The sequence below is a fragment of the Nelumbo lutea genome, chromosome 8 (assembly GCF_056320005.1).
Source record: "Nelumbo lutea isolate HS-2025 chromosome 8, American lotus-T2T, whole genome shotgun sequence".
In the NCBI taxonomy this organism is placed as follows: domain Eukaryota; kingdom Viridiplantae; phylum Streptophyta; class Magnoliopsida; order Proteales; family Nelumbonaceae; genus Nelumbo; species Nelumbo lutea.
In genome coordinates this window covers 20,713,015-20,739,440 of record NC_142691.1, presented here as the reverse complement: position 1 = coordinate 20,739,440, position 26,426 = coordinate 20,713,015, and the positions used below count along the sequence as shown (strand labels likewise).

Genomic DNA, 26,426 nt, shown 5'->3' with positions numbered 1-26,426 from the left:
CAGTGAATACAGGGTGAAGCACAAAAACTGAATACATTATATATACAGTGGCAGGTTCTCTCCAGTGTCTACTAATTACTAGAACAAAAGACTTACTCTGGATTCAATGATTTGGAGGTATATAGTTATGTGATGTACTCATGTAAGTTTAAGTAGGATGGGAGGAGATGATAGCTGCAATAATCCAGAATGCAAAACATCTCTATTTTATGATGAAACATGGAGACTTGATTTGGAAGTGCTGACTGTAGCAATTCTCTTGGGAATAGCTGCTTTAATTGGAAATCAAGTCCATAGAGGAGGTAGCCCTTTGACAATTTACTCAAAGTAGAAAATTGGTTACAAAATCTGGGCACTTTCTCAAGATTGGATTGGGAAGGATATGTGCTAGGACTATTTTGATTCTACACCAAAATTAATCTTCTTGGATTCTGGCATGAAAATTAAAATCCATCTCCTAAAATCTTTCCCCCTCCATCTGATTTCTTTTCTTAATTTGTATAAAAATTTTAATTACAAATTTCCTTACAAGCCCAAGAAAAGGTAGCCACATCAGGAATGCAGGAGAGAGAGAATCAAAGATTAATAAACCACTCCCTCGATTTCCCTGTTGGGATCCAGAAAAAAAAAAATCTGGTGGAATGCAGAGAATAGAAGACATTATGCATGTCTTCTGACATTTTAGCAAAATTTCATCCTGCATCTCCACTTCTGGCTCCTGAATCCAAATAAAACCTAATGAATACCCACATAATCTATTTGAAGATTCTCTATCCGGGAGGAATATTCACACAAAAGGTTAAAAAGGCAAAGAAAGAGAAGCAGGAATCAAAATGCAGGCTTCCTGTTCCATCCAAAGCACACATTTCCCTGGTAACAATGGAAGCCATGCAAACTATGAAAGGACACATTTCCCTGTTCCATCCAAAGTACACATCCCCAGCTATCTGAGTTCTTGAAAGGGGTGGACTGGATATGGAATTAACCCTTTGACATTTTCAAGTAAATGTACACAATTATCCATTCTACAAACATTAAATTTCACATTCAACTAATTGCTCACAGTATTGTTGGAACTGATTACTGCTTGCCATTTTTTCTCTCCAATCTCATGTTTTATCTCAAATACATTCAAAGCAGTAAGCGTCTTGACCAGAATACCTTGCTACCCTGGTTGCAATTAAGCTTCATATAGAGAACATGAAGACACTTCTCAGAAGTTAAAATCCAACTGAAATTAGAACATGCATGTCAAGCATAAAGAAGCAATTACTTCAGACATAATAGGTATCAACGGGTTCAGAAACTAAACAGTAACAAAACATCTATGTTACAAATATACCAGTTTAAGTTGTCAGTAAAGCCATAAAACTAAAATGTCGAAAACTTTGTCATCCTTAATTAGTTCTTATATGAGTAATTAGGGGTGCAAGTCGGGTGGGCTGGGCCGGGTTTATGGTCAACCCAGGCCCAGCCCTTAAATTTGGGCTTAAGGCCCAAGCCCGGCCTGAGCCCGAGGTCAAGCCCGATTTTCCTAACCCGAGCCCAGCCCGTCCTGTAATTTGATGCACTTGGGTTGGGCTCGGGCCCGGACTGAGCTCAGGTTGGTCAATGAACATGTAAATATGTATGCAACATTTACATATATACACATATATGTATAAATGTATATAATTGAGCCAGGCTCGGGCCGGGTTTGGGCTACCCAAGGGCTAGGCCCGGGCCTGAGCCCGGCCCGAAAAATAAAAAAGCCCGTCTTCTTGGGCCCGAGCCCAGCCCAAGGACCAAAAATCCAAGCCCAACCTGTGTAAAATTTCGGATTGGGCCGGTTCGGGCTCGGGTTGGGCCCGCCCAAGTTGCACCCCTATGAGTAATATATCTTCTGCATTTGTATATGTGATAAACCAGTTAACTGCAGAAGCATTCCATCCATGACCTCTTGAGAAAAACTTGCCTGTTCCTTAGAAATATAGACAACCATAGATTTGTGGAACCCTGACAAACCATCTATCTTACATGGTTCCAACCCCATTGTATATAGGGAAGGATTTTGTGCATATCCTTGCATTTGAATTTTCATTTACGTCCCTAAAAAGAAATGGACTAGAAAATTATTTCCTTAGAAAAATTTTAACTATAAGATTGTCCAAACGTAAGTACATGAATTCACTAGGATATTTTTTCTTCAGATTAGTGTTCTCCAAAACTATTCTCCACAGAAACTCTAATGTTAAGTATTACCTTTAAAAAGCCTTCTCTCATAGTTTAGACTGCAAACAGTAGATACAATTGTTGACCTTTTGTCAAGATACTAGATATGATTCTATACATTATTAACTTACTGTTAAATAGAGAAATATTAATTTAACAACTTCAACTTGCAGACATCAACTTAGAACTATTTAGAGGCCCCCTTACAAGTGCTGAGATAGCATGCCTTATGATCATAAGTAATTCTCTGTCCCATACCAATTGTTTCTCTTTGCATCTATGAGATGGCTTAAACCGTATGGATTTGATTAGGCCATGAACTCACTTTGTTAATAGGATTAGAGTTGCATCAACTTGATGTAGTTTGCACTTTTTATCCAGAATGTTGCAACCTAACACTGCATATCAGCTGAATCAAAGGTAAATAAACAAATTGCATTCCAACTGAGCATATTTGAAGACAATTTGCATCTCCGTTTCAGTGCAGAATTCATCCTATAACATTCTTATTAAAAAAAAAAAAACAGAGGAACAGAGAAAGAATTGAAGGTCTGATATACTTTTAGAGCAACACAGATGTAAGAGGATGCAGAGTCTACAATGGAGATTTTATATTCCAAAAAACAGCTCAAAACTATCATTTCTAATTATGCAACTTTGCTTTTGCTTTAAAGCATAATTATTTATTTCACAATTCAATGAATCTTCGTATCATTGGCACTGACTACTTCCTGCCAACTTTATTTTCTAATCTCATTCAGAACAGTGGACATCTTGGCTAAAGTTTTGAAGAACTAGCAATCAAGAGGAAGATTGTCTGCAACATTGGTCATCAACGACATTAAGTTGCTTCTTGTTTTTCCACTTTAAATTCCCTTACTTGGTCTGTTTAGTTGAAACGGGCACAGATCATAAAATGAGAGAAGATAATAGAATTTTGGACACAGAGACATAAAAGAAATTGATCATGAAAAAAAAAATAGTTGAATGTATGAATATTTCCATTCAGAAATTACTTGGTCTGTTTCATCATTCCATTCTGTTCAGTGTGATATTCATCGTTAAATTACAAGCACCTAAATCATTTCTTATTATTTCCACCCAAGTCCTTTTCAGTCCCCTAACTCTTCTAGCTCCTTAAATTTGTAACAGATCACTTTTCTAACAGGTGTTGTAGATGGTCTAAAATGCACATGACCAAACCATCTCAATCTACTTTCTCCCATTTTATCACACATTGGAGCAATTCCTAGGTTCCTTCATATGCTTTAATTTCTAAACCTATTGTTTATAGTTTTACAACTCATTCATCTAAGCATTCACATTTCCGTAACAATCATTTTTCGGACTTGACCTGCTGTGATTAATTACAAAAACCATTCTCTTCACCAACTGCAAAGTGCCCATTGTTTCTCCCATGAGATAACATGCGCTGCTTGTTCAGTAACTGGGTCCTAGCTTTGCTGAGTGCAGAACTGGGATATTTCTGATTCCCACACAATTCCTCTTGCTTTCTTACTTCAGATGTGTAGGTAGAAAGAGCTTCCTCTTCTCCAAAATCTGACTGCTGTTCTTCTTCAAAACTTGGATGAAGTTGTTTTGGCTCTGGAGTGAAGTGAAATACATGTTGAAGCAACTCATTTTCTTTCATGTGCTTGACAAACCCACCTCCTAGAAAACGCTTCACAAAGTTTATCTTTATGGATTGTGACCACGTTGATATGTTTAACAAATCTCGGCCGATTTTCACAGAGGTTTGTATTTTCGCAGGACTCACCAACTGTTCCTTCAGACCGTCACAAGAGCCATTAGTAGAAAATTTATTCAAGTACCCAATCTCAGAGATAAGAGACAATGCTTCTGATGATGCAACTCGAACTTGATCATTCTCATCACGAACAAGATTTGAGAAGTAATAAGTTGACTGCAGCCAGAATTTTGAATGAACTCTCCACCCATTGATGAATGTAAGGAGGAATGTCCAAGCAGATATGGCAGATGCTAATTTGGGACGTGATGATTTTGATTCAGGAATAATAAACTGCCACATAGTTTGCATAGACCTTTCAATCTCATCAGGGTCTCCCCCAACGAATGTGACAATAGCCAAGCAATCCAAGAAAGAATTGACCCTCTTATCAGAATCTGAACTAGACCCAAAAGAAGACTTACCAAGAAGAGCATGAGAAAGGTCGGGAAACGAGAGTTCCAATATCTCATGAGGCAAAGACGAAACATCTTCTCCCATATTACCAATAGAGAGAGCCATTAATCCAATAACCTGAGAAGCTAAGGTTATCTCTTTGGGGGTAGATGAACCACGCTTGATGGAATTCAGACAGTGGTGCAGTAAGGTGATTGAGTACTTGTTAAAGAATTTTTTATGATGCAAACTATTCAAAAGAGCATCATTGATAAGAGAAAGGGATAGTTCCCTTACGGATCCTTTCCTGTTGGATAAACCCTCCAGACATCGTTCCAATCCCGGCGCCGCGCCTTTTCTACTCCTCAGCTGCGAGCTTTCAGACGGGCCTTCCGATTGTTCCAAACCTATTCCTTTTCTGCTCTTCTGCTGCGAGCCATTACTACTTCTACCCATCATTGTTGTTAACGTAAGAAAGAGAGCTACTTATGAGACGAGTCTTTGCAGGAACAGATCAGACGGGTTTTTGCAGGGAAGGATGGTGGAGAACGACAAAAACTTGAAGCAAAATCACGGAATCAGAATAGAGTTCAGACTTCAGACGATCGAAGCAAAATCCAAAAAGGAAATCTGAACCAGCTTTGGGACTCAAGATTCAAGCTGCGGCCGGGAGAACCATTTCCTAATCGAACCAGCTTTCTAGCTTTTTGGAATTGGGCCGGGATCTATCGTGTCGGGTGCAATGCACGGGATGGGGCACCCCTCCTTCTCCCTCACCTCCGTAATTCAACACACTAACTCCATCCTCACCCCAAACTTAATGGCAGGTGGGTTCAGGGCAAGACATCCATTCCATCTGACGGGAATGGGGAATGGGATATGGGGAATTATTCCAAATTTTATGGATATTTTATAAATAAAATTATGGGAATTTAGGGTATTTTAAGAATTGAATTATGATAATTTGAAAATATTTTGTAAATAAAATTATAGGATCCTAGGATTATAAGAATATAAAGAAAGCTTAGAGATATTTAAAATGCAATATTAAATCTATAAATATTTTACTAATTTACCTTCGGTTTTAAGGAATTATATGCAAACTCCATCCTTAATTTGGGGCAAAAATATTTTCCCTGTCTCCACCCCATCCCCATTTAAGATTTGAGATAACTTGCCCCATTCAGGGTGGGGTAAGATAGGGTCCCAATTTTATGGGAAAAATTATCATCCCTACAATTCTATTAATTTTCTATAACTAATTAACTAGCAATAAGTTAAATTATAATATTTTATAATAATTTCTAAAAAATTATTGAAATTGCTATTGATTAGAAGTAATGTATAGTAAATTAATTATTTACATTAATAATAAATTGATGTAAATTGTTTGCTTTTAAAGCCTAAATTATATACTATTAATCAATGTAAATGAAATATAGTATATTAATATAATTATGGTAAATTACATAATTTTAATTAAAAGTAAACATTTATTGTTAATTAATGTAAAAGCAAGTATGATCGAAGTCAACCAAGTGGTCTAAATTGGTGTGGATAGAATAAATATTTTTCCTAAATTATTTAATAATTATTTATAATAATAATAATAATGGATTGTAATTTAAATAATTATGAAACAATTTCTGATAGATTAATTTCCTAATTTAACTTTCCTAAATTTTTTAATAATTATTTAGTTGAATAATAATAATGGATTATTATTTAAATAGTTTTAGAGAATATTTTTTCATAGATTAATTTCTTAATTATTTAAAAAATAATTATGGATTATTAGTTAAAGAGTTTTCCTAAATTATTCTATAATTGTTAACAATAATTGTTGATTTTATAGAAATTAGTAAATTACACTAATAAGTAATATATTTTATTAATAAATTATTATTCTAAAAAAATAATGAAAATTTATTAAATTACAATGATTAGTGTAAATTATGCTAAACCTTGAAAGTTTGAACATTTATTAATAACCAAAAATTATTAAATAATGGATTTAATTTATGGTTGATTATTAAATTATTTAATATTTGTTAAATAATGGATTGTTTCTGAAATAATTATTTCATACTTTTTGGTATAATATTTTCCATAATTTTTTAATAATTTTCATAACTAATGAATTATTTAACAATAATGGAAGATACCATAAATATATAGGAAACACCAAATTCCCCTTATTCCGCTCTCTTTAATTTGCTTGAAATGATGTGTATAGATATAAATAGTGTTTGATTTGGAAAACCAAATCTAAATAAATTATGGCCCTATTGTTTGATTGCTCTTATAGCAACAAAATTTAAACATAAAAACAACCCAATCATTCTATTGAATCTCTAGATTCAGAACTTAAAATTGTTGGGGATCATACATCCATGTCTGTTTGGCATCACCTCTCATGTTGCTTCTACTTATGGTTTACCACTTACAAATAAGACCTTCGAGTTCTACAATTCATACCCTCTAGGAAAGAGTCATGCTCTTCCCTTTTCTTCTAGTTCTATAGTTGTTTCTACACCATTAGAATTTAGAAGTAGTATACTCGATTGTTTGGGCTCTCCAAACGTCATACCTTACAGAGCCGTCATTCCCAGATCCATGGGCCTGCATCTGGTTTGCTACTTTCTTCTCATGAGCCCACATCAACTCCACTGGACCCACTACTTCCTCTAATGTTCCTGAGACACAAGTCGTATGGTGACTCGTTCAATCCATGGGGTGAACAATCTAAATCCCCAGATTCCCCACTAAGCTCTCTAATTGCTTATCCCTTTCCTAAAATAGAGCCCACATGCTACTCTCAAGCCCGTAAAGATCCACGATGAGCCCTTGCAACTAAAGAGTATAAGGCTTTAATTCAAAAATTACATGGTCTCTTGGGCCTCCTCTGGTAACAAATGGGTCTTCCGCTTTAAACAAAAACCCCATGGCTCCATTAAGCATTTCAAAGCACATTTGGTGGCTAAGGGCTACACACAGGAGACTGGCTTGGACTATGATGAAACCTTAAGCCCAGTAGTAAAGCCTTCTTTCTCTTGTTCACTTCAAGTGGAATGTTCGATAATCGAATGTTAATAATGCCTTTTTTGCATGGGCATCTTACTGAGGAGGTCTACATAAAACAGCCCATCAGTTTTTGTGGATCCCCATTATCCAAATTATATTTATCAATTACATTGTTTCTCTCTAGGGGATCAAACAAGCCCCCCATTATCAACCTAGAACTTTTTGTGGCATGACAACTCATATTTTGACACCAATTTCTACTGATTAGCCCCAAATATTTCATGAAGAAACAGCAATAGTATCAAACACAACCTAAGTTTAGCCCAGGACTAGACACAACCTAAGTTCTACAACACATGAATGTTTTTGATTTTGGAATCACCAACCTTGACATTGGAGTCAGTTGAAAACTGGGCAGGATGGTCTAATTTTGGGTCAATAACACCCAACCATAAGGACCTAAACCTTGGGCACAGGCCTAGTACTCTAAGTCTCCAAACGGAGGTCAAAACCTGGCTGGGTTGCTCAGGTTCAACCGAACCAAATCATTCAGCACAGTGTGTGGATTTTAGAAGGATATCTTTCTTTTATTAAAGAAGGGTAAATTCACAAAGATCACAAAGACCCCCTTGTACTATGGAGTCAGTGATAAATACCTCCTTGAACTTTCACTTTACAACAAATACCCTCAACTGTTAGGTTCGAAGATGGAATGAATTAAATTACTAAAATGTCCACTTGAACCTTTCTTCACCCTTTTCTCTTAAACCTTAATTGATCAAAACTACCTCCATTTTCTCTAAACGAAACCAGCTAAAATAACAAAAATCATTTCACTGGCATAGAAAAAAAAAATTCTCTTAATTCTTGATTCATTATACTAACATGAATTTATCTCTTCATCTTTTTTATTCGCTCCTTTATCGAATAAATAAAAAAAAATCAAATGAAACAATAATTTATATCTATCAGAAAAAGAAACCTTTACCATTTCATTTGAATATTGAATCCAGCAAAAAATCTGTAAGAATCTATTGGTGCAATCAAGAGGACTTCAATGTTATATTAAAAAATTAATCAAATCATAAATCATTCAAATAAATAAGAAAATGATAGATTGAGAATTTAAAAAAATTAAACAACTGAATGAAAATCTTTTTTTAAGTCAACGGACAGAACTTTAATGGAGGGTATTTGTCATATTGAAAATTTAGAAGATATTTATTATACATAAAAGTTCAAAGAGGTGTTTATCACTGGCCATAATATGGGGTATTTTTAATTCACCCAGAAAAGATACATAGAGATCTGATCTGGTCGTGAACCATATAACCAAATTGGATGGATCCCCTGGATGACCAAATTTAATTCGAATTAGCTGCTGTAGAACGAACGGACAGAACTTTTCAATGGTGATTTCTTTCACCTAATCCTATCTCAACCAAATCATATCTAATACGGAAGAGATTACATTGTCCTAGGATAAACCAAAGACTCCCAGTGAAGTGTGAGCTTGATAAAAAAAAAGAGAAAAAAGAATGAAAGGTGAATATATCAGTGTTTAAAGAAAGAGATAAACCATCACAGCGAAATGGTGTTTGATAAAAAGTTTGGCGTATTCGAATTTCAATGGGGTCTACTTATAAAAAAACAAAAAAGTCGTTGGGGTCTCATGTTGGATTTGCGATGGCGGTCATATATAGAGAATGTAATTTCTACGAATAAATCATTTGGTGAGAATAAAATTTTCAACCAGAAAGAAATATAAATAAATAGGTCCTTTTGATTCAGTGATTAATTATGTTGTTTCTTACATAAAAAAAGAAAGAAAGAAATAGCTATGACTCTATGTCCTTTAATTCCATGTGGTGAGTTAGATTGTCCCTTTAGAAATGGTCAGAGTTAGATTATGCCCTTGCTTTAAAGAGAAGCAAGAGTGGTAGTAAAGTTAAGACGAATTCTTACCTTGTTTGATGATTAAGTATAAAGAAATTCTTGTGAAGAAGTATTTATTTTAACAATCACTTAAGGTTGTTTGGTAACCCATTTTTCACTTCATTTATTATGTTTTTAAGTATTTATTGGGGTGGGGATATTTGATAAGCTACTTTCCCCATAAATGTTTATATTCACACAAATGACAATTTTAGTCATCTCTTCACTCATACATGTATATATGTTATGCTATACATTTTAACTGAGAATCCACATTGACCCCACTTCATGACAACTGAGAGTCCATGTGGATTCATGCGTGTACAAGTAAGAGTCCACATAAACCCCACTTCATAGTCAGCACTATTTCTACCGCCAATGGCCTGGTATCAAGCTCGGTACACCAGCTGCTGACATCACTAATACACCGGCCATCGACTGGTACAGCTGTTGTAATCTATTCTTTTTGCTCTGTCTAGTTGGGCGAGTTTCAGTGTCTATAGAGCTGTTGTAATCTATTCTTTTTGCTCTGTCTAGTTGGGCGAGTTTCAGTGTCTATAGAGCTGTTGTAATCTATTCTTTTTGCTCTGTCTAGTTGGGCGAGTTTCAGTGTCTATAGAGCTGTTGTAATCTATTCTTTTTGCTCTGTTTAGTTGGGCGAGTTTCCGTACTAGCTGATTGGCCCTAAGCTATTATGATATCATTCGAGCAGTATCATAGTTGAATCCTTTAGATTAAAATAAAATAGATTCCATTGGTGGGGAGATTTCAATTAATTTTGGGGAATTTGCACCTTATCCCAGCAATTATTTATGATAAACACAACCACACCACGGTACCGTCAAATGAAATGTCTGCTCTACTCCCAAGTACGGGTGGATTTTAGTTGATCCGGGTCTACTACCTAGTTATTTGAGCTCGGCTCGTTAAAAAAGTTTGATATATATATATATATATATATATATATATATATATATATATGAATGTATTAGGCTCGCAAGCCTCACATGCCAAGTGTCATTGGGCTCAAGCTCAGCTCAATGATAAGCTTAAATAGAGACGAATCAAGCTTTTCATGAGTTATTCAACCCCTATTAATTATTTTAGGTAATTAATAAATATCTAAAATAAATATTTTATTTATATAAAGTATATAAAGATATAACTTATTTATATAATTTAATTATTATACATATAAATTATATAAAAATATTTAAACATTTCATATATTATATATAAGAATTAAATAATTGGTCAAGTTCAGACATTTATTGAATTGAATCAGGTCATATTCGAATTCGAATCCAATTGGTTATGTAGTATGAATAAAAAATCCGAATTCGACCGGTTAGATATTTGAATTATTTGAATTTGATTCGATTATGTAAAATCTCAAATACAAAATCAGATTTTCAAATACCATTGACACCCCTACTCCTCACCCTTTTCCTCCTCTTTTCCATTTCTCTATCTAACCGACTAAAATGATTTTATAGATTCTGATTTTGTAATTATGATCCAAATAATAATTGGGTCAGTTTTGGTAGGTCCTTTTAACCTATTATTTAGTTGGTAATATATAAAGGTTCCCTAATTAATTTTGGTAGTTTTTATGATATTGTATGTATAAAAGGATAAATTTGATAGGTAATAAATAAGATAAATTTAATTAAAAACATTTAATTTATTAACATATAAATAATTTATTAATTTATTGCCATTTTCATTAAAATTATATTATCGAAAAATGAATTATTAAGTAGCTATTTATATAAATAATTATATAAGTATAATATGGTTAGAAAATTTGTTTCTAAGGCTCAGTTTGGAAACAATACAAATGCAAATATGTACATCATAAATACATACAAAATATAAGGTTTTGCCCTCTACATATTTGCATTTGTACTCCTTCCAATTAAGAATTCATATGGAGATATAAGTGAGAAGAGAGTAACAGATTTTGCCGAATCGATTAGGGTGGCCGAGTTGGCACCAAATTTCACTTGAAAGTGTGTGGAATCATGTTTAATACAATGGATGATGAATAGCCACACGACTTGGTCCCGATTGGCCTGAGCCTACAAAATAATTGATTATGTAGGATTAATGTTAATGGTTATTATAGGGTTGGGCCAGCTGGACTGACACCTAATTTCACCTGAAATTATTCTTTAAATTGGTGTGTTTCTATGAATTATTCTTTAAATTGGACACTTATGAGATTTATGTTAATTTAGAATGTTCTCAACCATTTGATAAACTTGGGGAATTTATCTTGATAAGGCTAATACTAATATACTGCCGAATTGGTAGATCAACTTGTTTCAGCTACTAAGGTTAGACCCCTAGCATAGTCAATGATTATTTAGAAGAAATATTAAACCTGGACCAATTTTCAATTATGCCCTGAACCTTGGGGACAAATAGGCAAAACCGAAAAGTTGCACTTAACCCTAGACTTAATTATGATATTACACTAGGTATTGGATTGAACTACTTTTGATATGCCAACCAGTAAGATCTATTAAGGGTCAAATAATAATTGGGCATGTTGGAACAATTTGGAAAATTACCTAAGCGAGTGATCATAATGGTAAGGTTAGCCCATTTGTCAAACAAAGTGAATATTAGGGTTTACACTCTTTAATGAAAACTTAAACTATTAGTAATGGATTTCAACTGTATTTGAAATCTAGTTTGCACAATGCATTTATATATTATATTATAATTTTATTAAAAATATTTATAAAAGGTTTTAATCCTAAGATCTATATGAGAAAAGAGTGTGACAATGTATTTTGTAGTTAGGAGAGAGGTCCTCCCTTATGAATAGTATTTTCATGGGTATGAAACACCCATTCACTTAAGAAGATAATACACATCTAATTAAAGATATATAAGTCTTGATCGAAATCTGATTTCGATCAACTCCAAATAAGATTAGGAGAATGCTATATATAACTGACGAGAGGGAGAATGCAAACCATCCAATTCTCCCCACACCATTACACTCTTTCCTTCTTCCCTTTGCACCCTAATTTGTACTAACCACTGTAGAGATTGATTCTCTTCAGTCCTTAGTTGTGTTTTTGGGGAAAAACATCAACCATATCAAGGTTTAAACACAATTGCATCGATCCAAGGCGGTTGGAGTTCGATTTGTTGAATTGGCTTCAAACACATTATTGTGCCATCTTCATCAGGAGGTCGATCTATGTCTGGTATTGGGTGTAAACTATTACTCTATGAATTACTTTTTGGGCTCCATATCTGGTACGATCAACATTTAATTTGGGTTTCAAATCTAATCCGATTTAACGTAAAATCGATCTATATATTTAAATTTCAAATTATCAGAAAAGTGATTCCTAGGTTGGATTAGAATTTTTTTTTTTAATTCCTCTAGCCACGAGCTCTAGCACAACCATGTTAAATTTGATTCCTAACTTAACCAACATTCATGAAGTTGTTTCTCCATAAGGTCTTGATTTTCTTATGATGGTGACTGCTTGCATAGGTTCAAATGGCAATCATAAATAGAAAAAATAAGTCACTTATTCCCATCAATCAACAACAATGCAACAACTAGGGAGATTTACTCTCCTAGTTAACAAGAATGCCGGCAAAGTTGTGGAACAAGTTAGGCACAGGGGTTTTGAACACATCAGAGAGCCACATCTCTATGCGGGATTTGTAATGTTTGATAGCAATACGAGAATTAATGCATATTGTTGTATGGACATGGGTAAGGTCAGTCGTGACAATTAAGGGTAAATTAGAAGTGTTATGTGATGTCACATGTAAGTAGAATGTGTTAGTCAACTAACAGAAGGTTAGTGTGTGTAATATTACATCATACTTTAAGGGTCTTTAAGTTGGGTTACTTCAAACCTCAAGTAATTGTCAAATAGTTTAGGGTAGCAATTATTCCTATTTAAAATTATGTTTACTTTTATAATTTCTTTCTTAATGGTGTTTTTTCTTAGAAAAATGGTGTTGTTAAGGGGTTTGTTAATTTTGTGGTAATTTTTTTTTTAAAGAAGTAAACAAGAGCCCTTATATTTCATTTTTTTGTGGTATCAATTTTAGTTTATTTGGATACATATTGCAATTAATTACTTATTATCTACCTAGAATTAAATTTTAGATTACTTTTACTTTCATCATGTACTTTTTATAAATTATAAATAGATATTGCTTCAACCTAGCTATATTGTATACTCAATCGAAATAGCAGTTTAATATATGTCATTTAATTTGATTATTTTGATAGGTTATGGATAAGTTTTGAGAAGGAAATCAGTATTAGAGCAACATTTATCTCCTTAAGAAGCTAAGCATATAGATTATATGCAAAATTGTTCAAAGCAGCATTGAGTTAAGATCGATCAACATAGAACATTTTCAGCAGATCTTGGGTTATGAACTAAATATTCAGATTATCATCCAAATGATCATAACAAGATATAGAGAGCATACTCACAAAAGGAACCTTGTCATTATATTTTTCCCTAGAGAAAAATTAGATAAATGTCAAGAAGATTTTGTTCTTCTTGGTTTGATAAGTTTAGTAATTGGTTGGAGTAGCAAAGAACACTGCATTTTTCTTGTGTTGCTATCTTTATAGGCTATACCTTGGAAAGAAAGGGGGTAGGGATTCATTTATTATAGAGGGATTTATAAATTAAAAAAAGAAAGAAAAGTTTTATATTCATGTTAGAGGTCCAAATAATGTTTACAACCATGCTTAGAAGAAGTGACAAGATTTGATGAACCAAAGCCAATACATTGAAGTTTGTCTATTTAAGCAATCAAATCATGCTTGAAGGGTTGGATTTTTTTTTTTTTTTTTTTTGCACAAAGGGTTGGATTTTTGTGGTCATGATGAATATAAGATTTTCACTAATCAAGATAATTTCATTAAACTTCTCAAGTTTCTTGCATATCAAAATGAAACAATCAATATGTGGTATTAGAAAATGCTCCTAAGAATCATCATTTAATTGTTCATATTATTCAATTCAAAATGATATTTTAATTGTTGCTACAATTGAGACCACAAGTGCAATAATTGAGGATCTTGGAGATGAATTATTTTTCATTATAGTTAATGAGTCATATGATATATCAAATAAAGGATAAATGGTTGTTACTTTGTGTTATATAGATAAAAAGGGAAGTGTTTTTAAACATTTTCTTGGTATTGTATATTGTTAGCACCCGATTTTTGCTTAGTCAGCCGCTTGAACCTCCAATTCACCACAAACTCTCAATTATACCCTTCCAACATTTCTGGAACACCCCAAAACCCAAAACCCCAACTTTCACCATCGAGATCCCTCAGATCCACCGTTAAATCTACCTGATACCGATTTGATGGCCCTGATCACCCCTCATCTACACCTCAACCACTAGACCCAATGCCACCATCAGACTCAAGTCTTCTCAAAACACCTACTCATGAAATATCAGCTCAAGATTCCTCCATTTACTCCCTCATCAAACCAAGATTTCGTTCCAATGCCTCTCATTTGCCTAAACACTCGAAACCCAGATTCATTTGATCCGAACACATATAAACAAATCAAAACCCACCAATCAACCCAGAGTGTTTGAAAACCCCATCCTATCAAATTTCAGCCAAAAATACCTTCATTTACCCTTCCATCTATGGATATTCTATTTTAGCCGATCTCATTGGCCTGCACATGCACGACCCCACTCCATAGTCAAACCCATCTCAACCTTCCATTTGGTGGCCCAAAATCATCGCCATTGAACCAAAAGACCCAATTTGACCCTCCTAGACCTGGTTTGATACATTTCCTCAAAATTACCAAATTACCCCTAGCTAAATTCCCAAATTACCCTTGCACCAAATACCAGAATTACCCTTATCCAAATTCCCAAAATACCCCCATTGACCAAAATTACCAAAATACCCTTCATTTCAAATAGCCTAAATTCCCAATTCCCAAAATGTCATGGGCTAAATTACCAAAATAACCTTTAAAGCCAAATTACCATAATACCCTTCCCTCATTGTCGAGTTACCAAAATATCCCTTTAACAAAATTACTAAAATACTCCTCAAGCCTAACTCATAAAATATCCATTCCAAATTACTAGAATACCCTTCAAACAATATTACGAAAATTACCCTCCTTCCAAATTACCAAAATACCCCCTAACCAAATGTCCTTCATACCCTAAAATTCCAAAATTTTCCCTTCATTTCAAATTCCCAAAATACCTTCATTGTATCCAAACTCCCAAGATACCCCTCATTCCTTCAATCCCCAAAATATCCTTTTTAACCTAAAATTACCAAAATGCCCTTCACCCCAAATTACCATAAATTTCTAAATTACCCTTTGGACCCCAAGAATTGAGCCCTCCTATCCCTTTAAACCCTAACTTACCTAAAACCCCCTTTTGTTTTTGAGAATTGATAGAACCTTCCACTACCCTCCATTATAAATAAAGGCACCATCTGCATAAGAAAAAGGAGTTTTTGAAGAGAATAGGGGTCGGAAGTAGAGGAATTTGGAAGGGAGAGGCTCTCGGTGCTTTCCTCTTTGAGGAGATGCCGAGCTAAGAACAGAGAGTTTCAGGAGTGAGGGAGACTGAAGGAGAAAGAAAGGAGAAAGGGAGAAGCTCTTCCGAGAGCTGAGAGCGCTAAAGAGAAAAAAAACGATAGAGAGAGAGCTGAGAGAAATAGAGAAATGAACGAGAGAGATTAGAGAGATAAAGGGAGGAGACACAAACGAATACATCAGCCATTCCTACCATTGTTGTCGGATTTTAGTGTCACCGCAAGTGCCCACGATCTGCTTCCTTTGTCACCTTGTTTCCCCAACTTCATCAAGTTATTCTAAACCTGTGCATTCAAATTTAGTAGCATCGATTTCTTTCTTGGAAGGTTACAAGAGGTGAGATTTGTACCTCATCTCCCTTGTAGTTTTATTCTTTTTTTACTTCTTTATTTTGGGTTTTCTTAAAAGCTAGAGGTTGTTTGCATCTTCTTGTAATCAAAGGAAGAAATTCAAGGGCTCTCTCCTTCTTCCAGCTAATCGACTAAGTAAGATTGTGGGGGTCCTGATAGAAAAGGGGTGGGAATGTATTCTCACCCCTTTGCTCAGGCCCTTATACCTAAAATGAGATTAAATGGGGAGGAAGAGATGCCCAGTTATAGGAGCTCCCTTCCATTGTAGGTGGACGACAAATTCTTCTTCTATTGCCTTCTTCTAATGTGATTTCAAGGAATGGAATTAATGTTTGCACTGATCAGAGAGACGGGTGCCTAACCCCTTCCCTCTCTCTCTCTTAGCTTACCTACATCTTCGGTGACAAGGCCTGGAGCCCTTTTTTTTGTTTAATTGCAATTGTTCGGGAGACTCATCACTCCCTACTTTGTGATTTTGGTGGGTGGCAACTCTAAACAATCAGCTAGGAAGTGAATTGCTGGTTTTTTCTGACATTCACATATATGTTAGTAATACTATTGATTCATCCCTTAGCATAGAGCAATTGAATCATTAATTTACAAATATGAATTGAGTATGTCAAGAATTTATGAAGAAGACTAATGGTGCTAGTAATATGCAAGGTGAGATTAATGGTCTTAAAAGTTTTATTTTGAAAGAAAACCATATGCTTTCTATGTTCATTGCTTTGTTCATCAACTACAGCTTGATATTGGATGGGGTTCAGTCATAGTACATTAATGAATTTAATTCTCATGTTTTCTTTAGTGATTGATATATTAGATATTATTATAGAAGATGGTTTGGATTCAAAGCAAAGAGTTAAAGCTAGGGGCCTTTTAGATTTAGAGTAGTCACTTGATTTTGCATTTACTTTACATTTAATGAAAAATGTTTTGTGAATCACAAATGAATTATCATAAGTATGCAAAGGAAAGACCAAGATATCATTAATACTATAAAATTAGTTAAGATAGATCTAAAGAACAATTGCAAATGATGCAAGATAACCGGTGGGAACTTTTGTTGAATGAAGTTTCCTTACTTTGTAGCAATTATGATATTGGCATCCTCAATATAGATGAAGTATTTGTAATTAAAGGGCGATCATGATGCAAATCTCAACGTATTACAAATACCACTATCATGTTGAGTTATTCTACACTGCTATAAATATACAACTTCAAGAGTTCAACGATTGGTTCACATAGCTAAATGTCAAGTTGTTTCTTTGAGTAACATGCTTAAATCTACATAAAGCTTTCTATGCTTTTTGCAAGTAAAAGTTGATTCTTTTTACTCAGTTTTACCTATTTGAATTTTCACTAATAGATCTTATGGCACTTGATAATAAACTAGAGACTTACATCAGTGATATGCACATTTGTGCTGAATTTTTAAACTTAAGGGGGATTAGTAGCCTAACAAAAAAGAAGGTATCTTGTTTATCCATTGGTTTTTTTGTTGATGAAATTAGCATTGATTTTAGTTGTTGTCATAACTATAATAAAAGGGTATTTTCTATAATAAAGATAGTAAAAAACCAACTACATAATCATCAAATGAAGAATTGCTTGATCATGTATATTGAAAGAGATGTATTTAATAAAATTCATAAAGAGTTGATTATGCAACGTTTGTCAAGGACAATTGTGAGATGTATCTATTTGTCTTAAAATGTTTAGAATGAAAATATGTAATCTCAATTTTTGTTTTAATTACTCGAAGGTTTTTGATGTTATGATAACCTAATTATTTATGTTAATAATTATAACTATCTAAAGATTGATCTTTGATTATATAACCTTAATAAAAATGATAATACAATAGTAAAATTTTGTGTTCATAAATCAAGTGTTCTTAACTGAACTTATATATTATCTATCAAATTTATTCATTCATTCTTAACATACAATAAAAATTACAAGAAAAATAGGAAATCTTTTAAATAACGGATTCAGAACAAGCAAGATCTAAAATTGACCCAATTATTATTGGGGACAAAATTACAGAAATAGAACGAATATAATTGGTTTAGTTTGCGCAGTTAGAACCAACCCATTGACAGCCCTAATTTTAGGGGAATAAAGAAAAGGAAAAGAGGATGAAGGGGAGGGGGAGGGAATTTGGAGAGAGAGAGAGAGAGAGAAGGGTGAACATAGAGAATTGGTGTGTGTGTGTGATGTGGCAGAGAAGATTAGAAGAGAGAAGAAAGTTTTTTCATTAAGTCTATGTTTTGTTCGATAAAAAATAATAAAGAAATAAAAAGTTGAGGGAAAGCACTTAGTAAATTTTGTGAAATTCTTCAATTTTCCTTATCAATGAAGCTGACATTTATGTCCAATTTCTTGACCAACTTACCAATATGGAGAGACAAATTACCCGGTGAAGAGTTTATCATCCTGAAGTCAGGAGGTTTTGACAGTTCAAAATAATGCATGCTAGCTAGAAGGGGTTTTACCCCGTCAATGGGGATGTAACAATAACCTTAATTTAATATATCTATATATTTCTAATATTCTTGAAGTTGAAACTATCATCAATATTGGTCGTTGCACCACCGAAGCGATTTGAAGCTCAATCTGGGCAGTAAACGGTTATAGTGATTAAGGGGTGTTCGACAATTTTGTTTTCAAAAGTACAAATTAATATATATGTACAGTGCAATCCCACACTGAGCCTTTATGTTTGTCTGAATGGAGTGAATAGCTAAGGAAAAGAAAACAATCAAATTCATCATCATCTCAATACTCAAAGGATATGCATCGATCATAGCCACCAGCTATTTAGCAGCAACAAACGGAGCCTAATATACTTAATTAGATAATTTAATTTTGAGGAAGAGGGTTTCTTGTTAACTTAATTCGTCAACGCGATCAAGACGTGCTGTACTCTTTTATTAGTTTGGAGACTGTTCCATCCATGTCCTATATATTTCTGTAACCATCCACGGCCTAGCTATAGCAACCCTTTTCTTCAATAATGGCGCCAAAAGTTGTTTTTCTTCTCTTCTCTCTCCTTCTGCAACCACATTTTTCAGATGCGCAAACTTGGGTTAAGGCTGCATACTGGCTTCCCCATCTCTGACATAAATTCTTCTCTCTTCTCTCACCTCCTTTGTGCACTTACAGATGTCAGCCCTTACACCTACCAGCTGAATATCTCCTCATCTGATGAACCCTACTTCTCCACCTTCAGCAAGACCGTCCAACAGAAGTACCCATCCATCAAAACCCTTCTATCCATTGGTGGCAGCGACGCGGATTCGTTAACCTTCTCTGCCATGGTTAACCAATCCTCTTCTCGAAAGGCCTTCATCGATTCCTCAATGAAAATTGCCAGGTTATACGGCTTCCATAGTATAGACCTCTGTTGGGTGTCTCCGGGCACAGACTCCGACATGATTAACATGGGCAAACTCTTTGATGAGTGGAGAACCGCGGTGAACTCCAGTGAGCCAAAGCTGATCTTGACTGCAACAGTTCATTACTCACCCAGACTTGGCTGATCTTGACTGCAATAGGGAGGAATTTGGATTGGGTACATGTGTTGGCATATGACTATTATATGCCGTCTCGAGTGAATTTTACAGGTGCACATGCTGCTTTATATGATCCATCAAGCAAGGTGAGTACTGATTTCGGAATTGGGTCATGGTCCGGATGATTCCCTAAATCTTCTAGGCTATGTGAGTGACTTAAGAAAACTTGGTTGGCTTTTGTTCATATTTTATCTTTATGATCATGCAATTCGCTCTTAAAAGAGTACGTACTGCTTAGAGCGAGATTAATAGCAATACAAATTATCTATACATTTCAGGCATGGGAGTTGTGGAATGAAGGAAGAAGCCTGAAGTTCGTGGATCCAGTATTAGATGATGCATATTCCTTTGGCAAACTAATGAGATGCTTTCTAGTGGGGCTACTGTGCGTTCAAGAAGGAACATTGGACAGACCCACCATGTCTGATGTTGTTTCCATGTTTAACAATGAAGCTATAGCTTTATCAGCTCCCAGAAAGCCTTCTTTTTCAACCACAGGAACTGGTACTGGGGATGATACGTCTGTAGATCAATTAAGAGTTTGCTTTGCTCAGTAAATAATGTAACAGTTTCTCTAGTAGCACGATAAGGCCATGCACAGTTCTTTCACCTATCGCGCATTTGTTCCATATTCACCATTAGAACACTTTTCTTAGAATATATATTGTAGAAAGAGAGACTGTTGTGACTGGTTTTCTTTATCAATCGTCCTATATATCCTATGGTGTACATTGAGAGCTTGAGCAGCCCTATTTGTGGATTCCCCTGTAAACAACACACACGATGCTCTTCTTGATGAACGATTTCTCCCAATATCATACTTGCAGGAGAAGAAAAGCTACAAATTTTCTGTAAGACATGAGATACTTCGACCTGGTAACAAACTAAAAGAAAATTAATAAAACTTATACATTTATATTTTGCAAACGATGACTCCTTGAAAGCCCTTTAAGTATTACAGCTGGGAAATTTCAAAATCAAACCCATCTTCAAAATGAATTATTGAAAAGTTTTTAGTTCTATACTTCGGCTGATATTCGGGTCTCATATTGTTATCGGATTGGATTCGGATGGCCATATGAATTCGATTCTCTATCTGTTTGCAGCCCTATTCATGAGGTTTTATTTCTAAAAAGTATATGTTCGAATGAACAATTAGATTATTAGAGTTGTTAATGGGTAGGAGTGCAACTTGGGCGGTCATAACCCCAGCCTAATCCGACCCAACATGCACCTGAGTTTTAACACAGGTTGGGTTTGGGTTTTCGGGCTACGGGTTGGGCCTGGGTCAGAAAACTTGGCCTCACCTAAACTTGGATTGAGGTCTTAGGCAGTCCAAGACTGGTCCATACATTTCGAGTCCATGTATTTATATAAAAACATAATTTTTAATTATATATACATGTGTACATATTCATTTATAAGTGAAATTTATACCTGTTTTCAATCAATTTTACTTTTAAATTGGGCCGATCCGGTCAACTCACTCAAACCCCACTAACCTGGCCTGACCCACCCCAAAGTGTGTTGGATTAAGCTTGGGTTGGACCTAAATCGATAAACTTGGGCTTAACCTCAGGTTGGATCAGGCCGAACCCAAGGGTTGCACCTTTAGGATTGGGCTTGGATTGACCTTCTCCCCTACCCAATCCACCCCTAGATATTAAGGATGATATTTGGTAGTGCAAGATGATCAGTTGCTACTTGCTAGTTGCTAATGTGACTATTTGTTATTTATATTTATTTTTGTTAAAATAAATTTTTATTGGTTAAAACAAATTTATCAATGCTATATCTAAATTAATTTGGGCATAATTACTAATTTATAATCGATTGCATAGCCATTTTCACAAATTATATGTAAGATGCATGGAATCAAAATGTGTAGTGTGGATTGGTACCTACCACACAATGGTGTGGATAAGTCCACACCCACCAATTTCCCATCCGCATTACAAACTACACCCTTAGTCTGCTAGCACAAACCAACCAAGAACTTGTACCTACCAAGATTGGCCAGGTTGAGGTCAGCCTTCATTAGGGCTTCCTTTTTCAGGAAAGCATCAACCAGGACAGGCCCACTACGCCTAATGCGAATTTGTAACCTCTTCTATTCTTTAGTGTTGTGTGGATTGGCCTTCTTGAATGTGAGGTTAAGCTTCCTCCACTTTGTCCTAAAAGACCATCCATTGGCACAAGACATGTAGAAGTACTCGTCCTTTCCACTTGTGCACTAACGTTGAAGACCCCTATAGTATTTTTCCACTCCGGGCCATGAAGTACTACCATTCTTCACCTAAGGGGTGGCACATCAGAACATATAAGCTCCAATACAAATTTAAGGTAAGTGGGATGCCTCGGAGGTGGCCTATGGAAAGAACATTGATAATGGTCATGATAATGGCATTGAGAATTAGTTGTCTAATGGTGATGTTGTAATAGTTCAATATCTTGAAGACTAAATGACACAAGGAGAAGTGGAGACTGGCCTGCAACTAGCATTCATGGATGTAGATTTCAACTTCACTAGTAGTCCATGGCCTATCATCAACCTTGGGACCCTTAGCCCTGAACCCACTAAAGATGTACTATTGCTAACAAAGTTTCTCTACATTGGCAAGTCTAAGGACACACTCTAACTCAAACCTCTTTCCCTTAGTAGTAGTAGCTGTCACTGTAGACATGACTTTGGGGATCCTAGTTTCTTCTATTTCATCCTTAGAAACCTCCTCAAAAGTGTGAGCTTTGGCTTTGCTTTGCTCAGTCCTTAGTCGACTACTCACCTCACCCTCATCTGTAGCCGAAATGAAAGCCTTGTCTCACTTTACCTATGCTACCCTAACCCTTCTTTGTAAGACCTCCACTTCTGGAGATTGAACAGAGCTCTCAGAGTTCGAATCAAACCCATGGGAGGAGGAGGAAAAAGCCTTACTATGGGTAGACCATGGTGGGAGCTCATACCCTTCCCAACTTGAATCAGAAGACATGATGGGAAGGACGAGGACTTATTGAAGAGTTTGAAGAAAAACGGAAGCTTTAGAAAAAAATGCTAAGGGTATGTTTGGTTTGAAGGAAAAGGTAGAGAAAAGAAGGGAAGGGAAATGAAGTATAACCTATGCAAAGTTTGTAAAGGTTTCCTTACCTTTCCCTTCCTTTCCCTATTTTTTCCTTCAAACCAAACACAACCTAAAGGAAAGGCCAAGGGAATTTAAAAGCTCTTGAGTGGCACATAACCTCTCTTTTTATAGGAAATTCAATGACTAGGATCAATCTCATTTAGTGACCATGATTGTGCCTTATCAACCTCCCACACACATGAATGTGATGTAACAAATGCCTTGGCCTTCTTGGATATGTGCATATTTCAAATTTGTAAGCATATCTGAATGCTTGAGTTTCCAACATTTGAATAGTTGCACATATAATATTTGAATACTTTTATTTCTATTTAGAAGTATTTACAAATTTTGATATTCATGGTATAACATTTAAGGCAAGACTTTACTTCAATAGATTGCCTATAACCTAGATGCATGATAGCATATAAGGGCAACTTTTGGGATTTAATATCAATAAAAGTAATATATTTAAAAATAGGTTAACTTTTTAAAAATAATATCAATAAAGGCCTAAAACACTGTTCATTTTCTTCTTCTTGCCATTTGTTCATTAGAGCCACTGTCCGCCACCTCCGCCCACCTCTACCTCTGCCTCCGGTAATCGGAGATGGGTGGAGACAGGTGGTGGCGGCGGCGGGCAGAGGATTGATCACCAGCGCTGCCGCCGCAACCTCTGGCAACGTTGCCGAAGGCGGAGGCGGAGGTGGGCAGAGGCGGCGGCGGGCAGAGGTAGCGGATGACGGCTCTAATGAATAAATGGCAAGAAGAAAATGAACAGTGTTTTTGCCCTTTATTGATATTATTTTTAAAAAGTTAGCCTATTTTTAAAATTTTTTTAAATATATTACTTTTATTGATATTAACCCCAAAAAGTTGCCCTTATATTCTAAAAACCCAAAAAAACTAAAACTCCCTCTTTTCGTGGAGGAGGAGGAAAGTTGCCATAGATATCAACCAACTTCTTAAATGTTTTTGATTCCTTAGTCTCTTCATGATGACTACAATGTTTTGCTAGCCATAAATATTGGTATATGGAAGAAACATAACCGATAGTCTAAAACCCAACCTTGAAGGAAAACATAATTTCATTGGAAAGTATGAAAAACTAGTGCAATTTTGAGTTAGTATCTTACCAAGGCAAGCTTGAGCTTCTCCCTCTAAAGGCCTACTTTTTTTTTTTCTTTTTTTGATAAACCAAGAGGGTGTATAAGGGCCTATTCATTTGCATCAAAGTGTGATATATCTAAATGCTTTGAAAATTGTAATAATTACTTTTAAAGGTGTATTGGAGTCTGTAAACTTTTCTCGGTTTTGAAGTTTGAATGTAGGGAATGTTGTTCTGAAAATTTGAATGCTGACTTTTAAAAGTGGCAATTGACTACTTTAACCTTAAATATGAGAAAGCTTGTTTGACTTTTAACAAACTAATTACCAATTAATTAAATGAATATAAAATAACCATATTATTATTAACTATTAATAAAATTAAGAACTAATATTATGAATTAAAATATTTATTAATGATTAATTATCTTTAGAATTAATCAAAGTTAGAGGTGTAAATGGATTGGATTCAGCTTCGATCCGATCCTATTTTGTTGGATTCGAATCTCCCCTATTTGAATCTTCGGATCAAATCATATCAGAAAATAGGATCTGATCTGAATTCGGATCGGGTTCAAATCGCCCATATTCGATCCATATATATATATATATATTTGTAACACATATATGTTATTTATTTATTTATATATATTATTTATATTGTATCTTTGTAAATTTGTTATATTAATTACTTTTTTATAAAAAATATGTATATATGATGAAAATAGTTGAAAAGATACTTGCATTTTTTGTTTTTCTTTTTTTAAAGTATTATATTTTACTTTCCTTTTAATAATTTATTAATTTGTTAAGAAATTTAAATCGGGTCGGATCAAATATGAAAATCCGACTTCTTCATTGGATTCAAATTCGAATCTGTACTTATGATATTCAATCAGATATTCGAATTAAATCGGGTTGACTCATAACAGTGTGAGATCGGATTTGGATATACCCTAATTTGAATCCAATATGATTTGTTTGCATCCCAACCAAGGTAACTAATTATTAGTTAATTACATAATTATTTTTAATGAATTAAGCATTTAATAATTAATTAAATATATTAAAAATACATAAATTACATGTTTTTTAATTAATGAGTTAAATAAGAATTAATAGTTATGTATTTAATATTTAATTAATTAAGAATATGAATTAATAAATAATAAAACAAACAATAAAATAATTAAATAATGCATAAATAATAAAATATAGTAATAATAATAATAATAATAATAATTTTAAATATTACCTCATTGTTACTATTATTATTAGGGAAATTTCCTGATTAGTACCCTGTACTTTGGGCCTAATGCCACTTTGGTCCCTGAACTTTAAAATGCGACAATTCAATACCTGAACTTTCAAAATGTGACAATTTAGTACCTACTGTTAACTAGTTGTTAACCAGCCGTTAAGTGACATTTGAAAAAGATAGAAATGCCCATCGAGTGTCATCTAATTTTCTTTATCAACCATCTAAACGTTGACAAAAAATAACAATCCCAAATCCTTGCTTGCTTCTCTCATGGTACAATTCGCTTCTCGATGAGCCCCCCTTAAGTGTGGAATGGAAATCGGGAATTGAATTCATTATAGGATTTATTGTATATCTTTTAGAAGATGCCGCCACTTGGACTCGAACTGAGATGCTCTTAACACTGCATCCTAAGAGCAGCGTGTCTACCAATTTTACCATTGCGGCTTGCTAGAAATCATAATAGCCCATTCATATTCAATTGTCGAGATTGAAGGAGTCAATTCAATGCGAATGACCCCAACTTTCTTGAATGGAACAAGCAAGGTTTTGGGACTGCTAAATTTTTGTCAATATTTGGATGGTTGATAAAGAAAATTAGATGACACTCGAAGGGCATTTGTGTCTTTTTAAATACCACTTAACGGCTAGTTAATAGCTAGTTAACGGTAGGTACTAAATTGTCACGTTTTGAAAGTTCAGGTACTAAATTGTTGCATTTTAAAGTTAGGGACCAAAGTGGCACTAAGCCCAAAGTGTAGGGTACTAATCTGGAATTTTCCTTTACTATTATTCTTAAAATTGTTAGTATTATTAATTATTATTGTTAATTAAAATAATAATTAATTTTAGAATTAATTAATTATGCAATTATTTTTTATCAAATTAACTAATAATTAATTAATAATTATATAATTGAAATAATGAATTATTTGATAATTTAGCCTATAATAAAATAATTAATTATTTAATTAAATAATACATAAATAGGGTCATATTACGGTCTTAGCGTAAAGGGAAGAAGAAACAAGTTAAGGGTGTTTCTAAAAAACAAATTATGTAATCATTGCTACAGTAAAAAGTAAAGGCTGACCAAAAA

At 34.4% G+C, this 26,426-nt stretch overlaps 1 protein-coding gene and 2 pseudogenes across 2 annotated transcripts; 2 read left to right on the top strand and 1 right to left on the bottom strand.

Moving 5' to 3' along the window:
• Positions 1-3,172: 3,172 nt before the first annotated feature.
• LOC148843239 (uncharacterized) lies at positions 3,173-5,204 on the bottom strand. The gene has a single exon (XM_088959960.1). The coding sequence runs from the start codon at positions 4,811-4,813 to the stop codon at positions 3,575-3,577; it is 1,239 nt and encodes a 412-aa protein (XP_088816086.1). The 5' UTR covers positions 4,814-5,204; the 3' UTR covers positions 3,173-3,574.
• A 7,688-nt stretch (positions 5,205-12,892) lies between these two features.
• LOC148843238 (uncharacterized) lies at positions 12,893-17,537 on the top strand (annotated as a pseudogene).
• Positions 17,538-17,698: 161 nt separating this feature from the next.
• LOC148843237 (class V chitinase pseudogene) lies at positions 17,699-20,088 on the top strand (annotated as a pseudogene). Its single transcript, XR_016103833.1, has one exon. The product of XR_016103833.1 is annotated as a class V chitinase pseudogene (transcript).
• Positions 20,089-26,426: the final 6,338 nt, after the last annotated feature.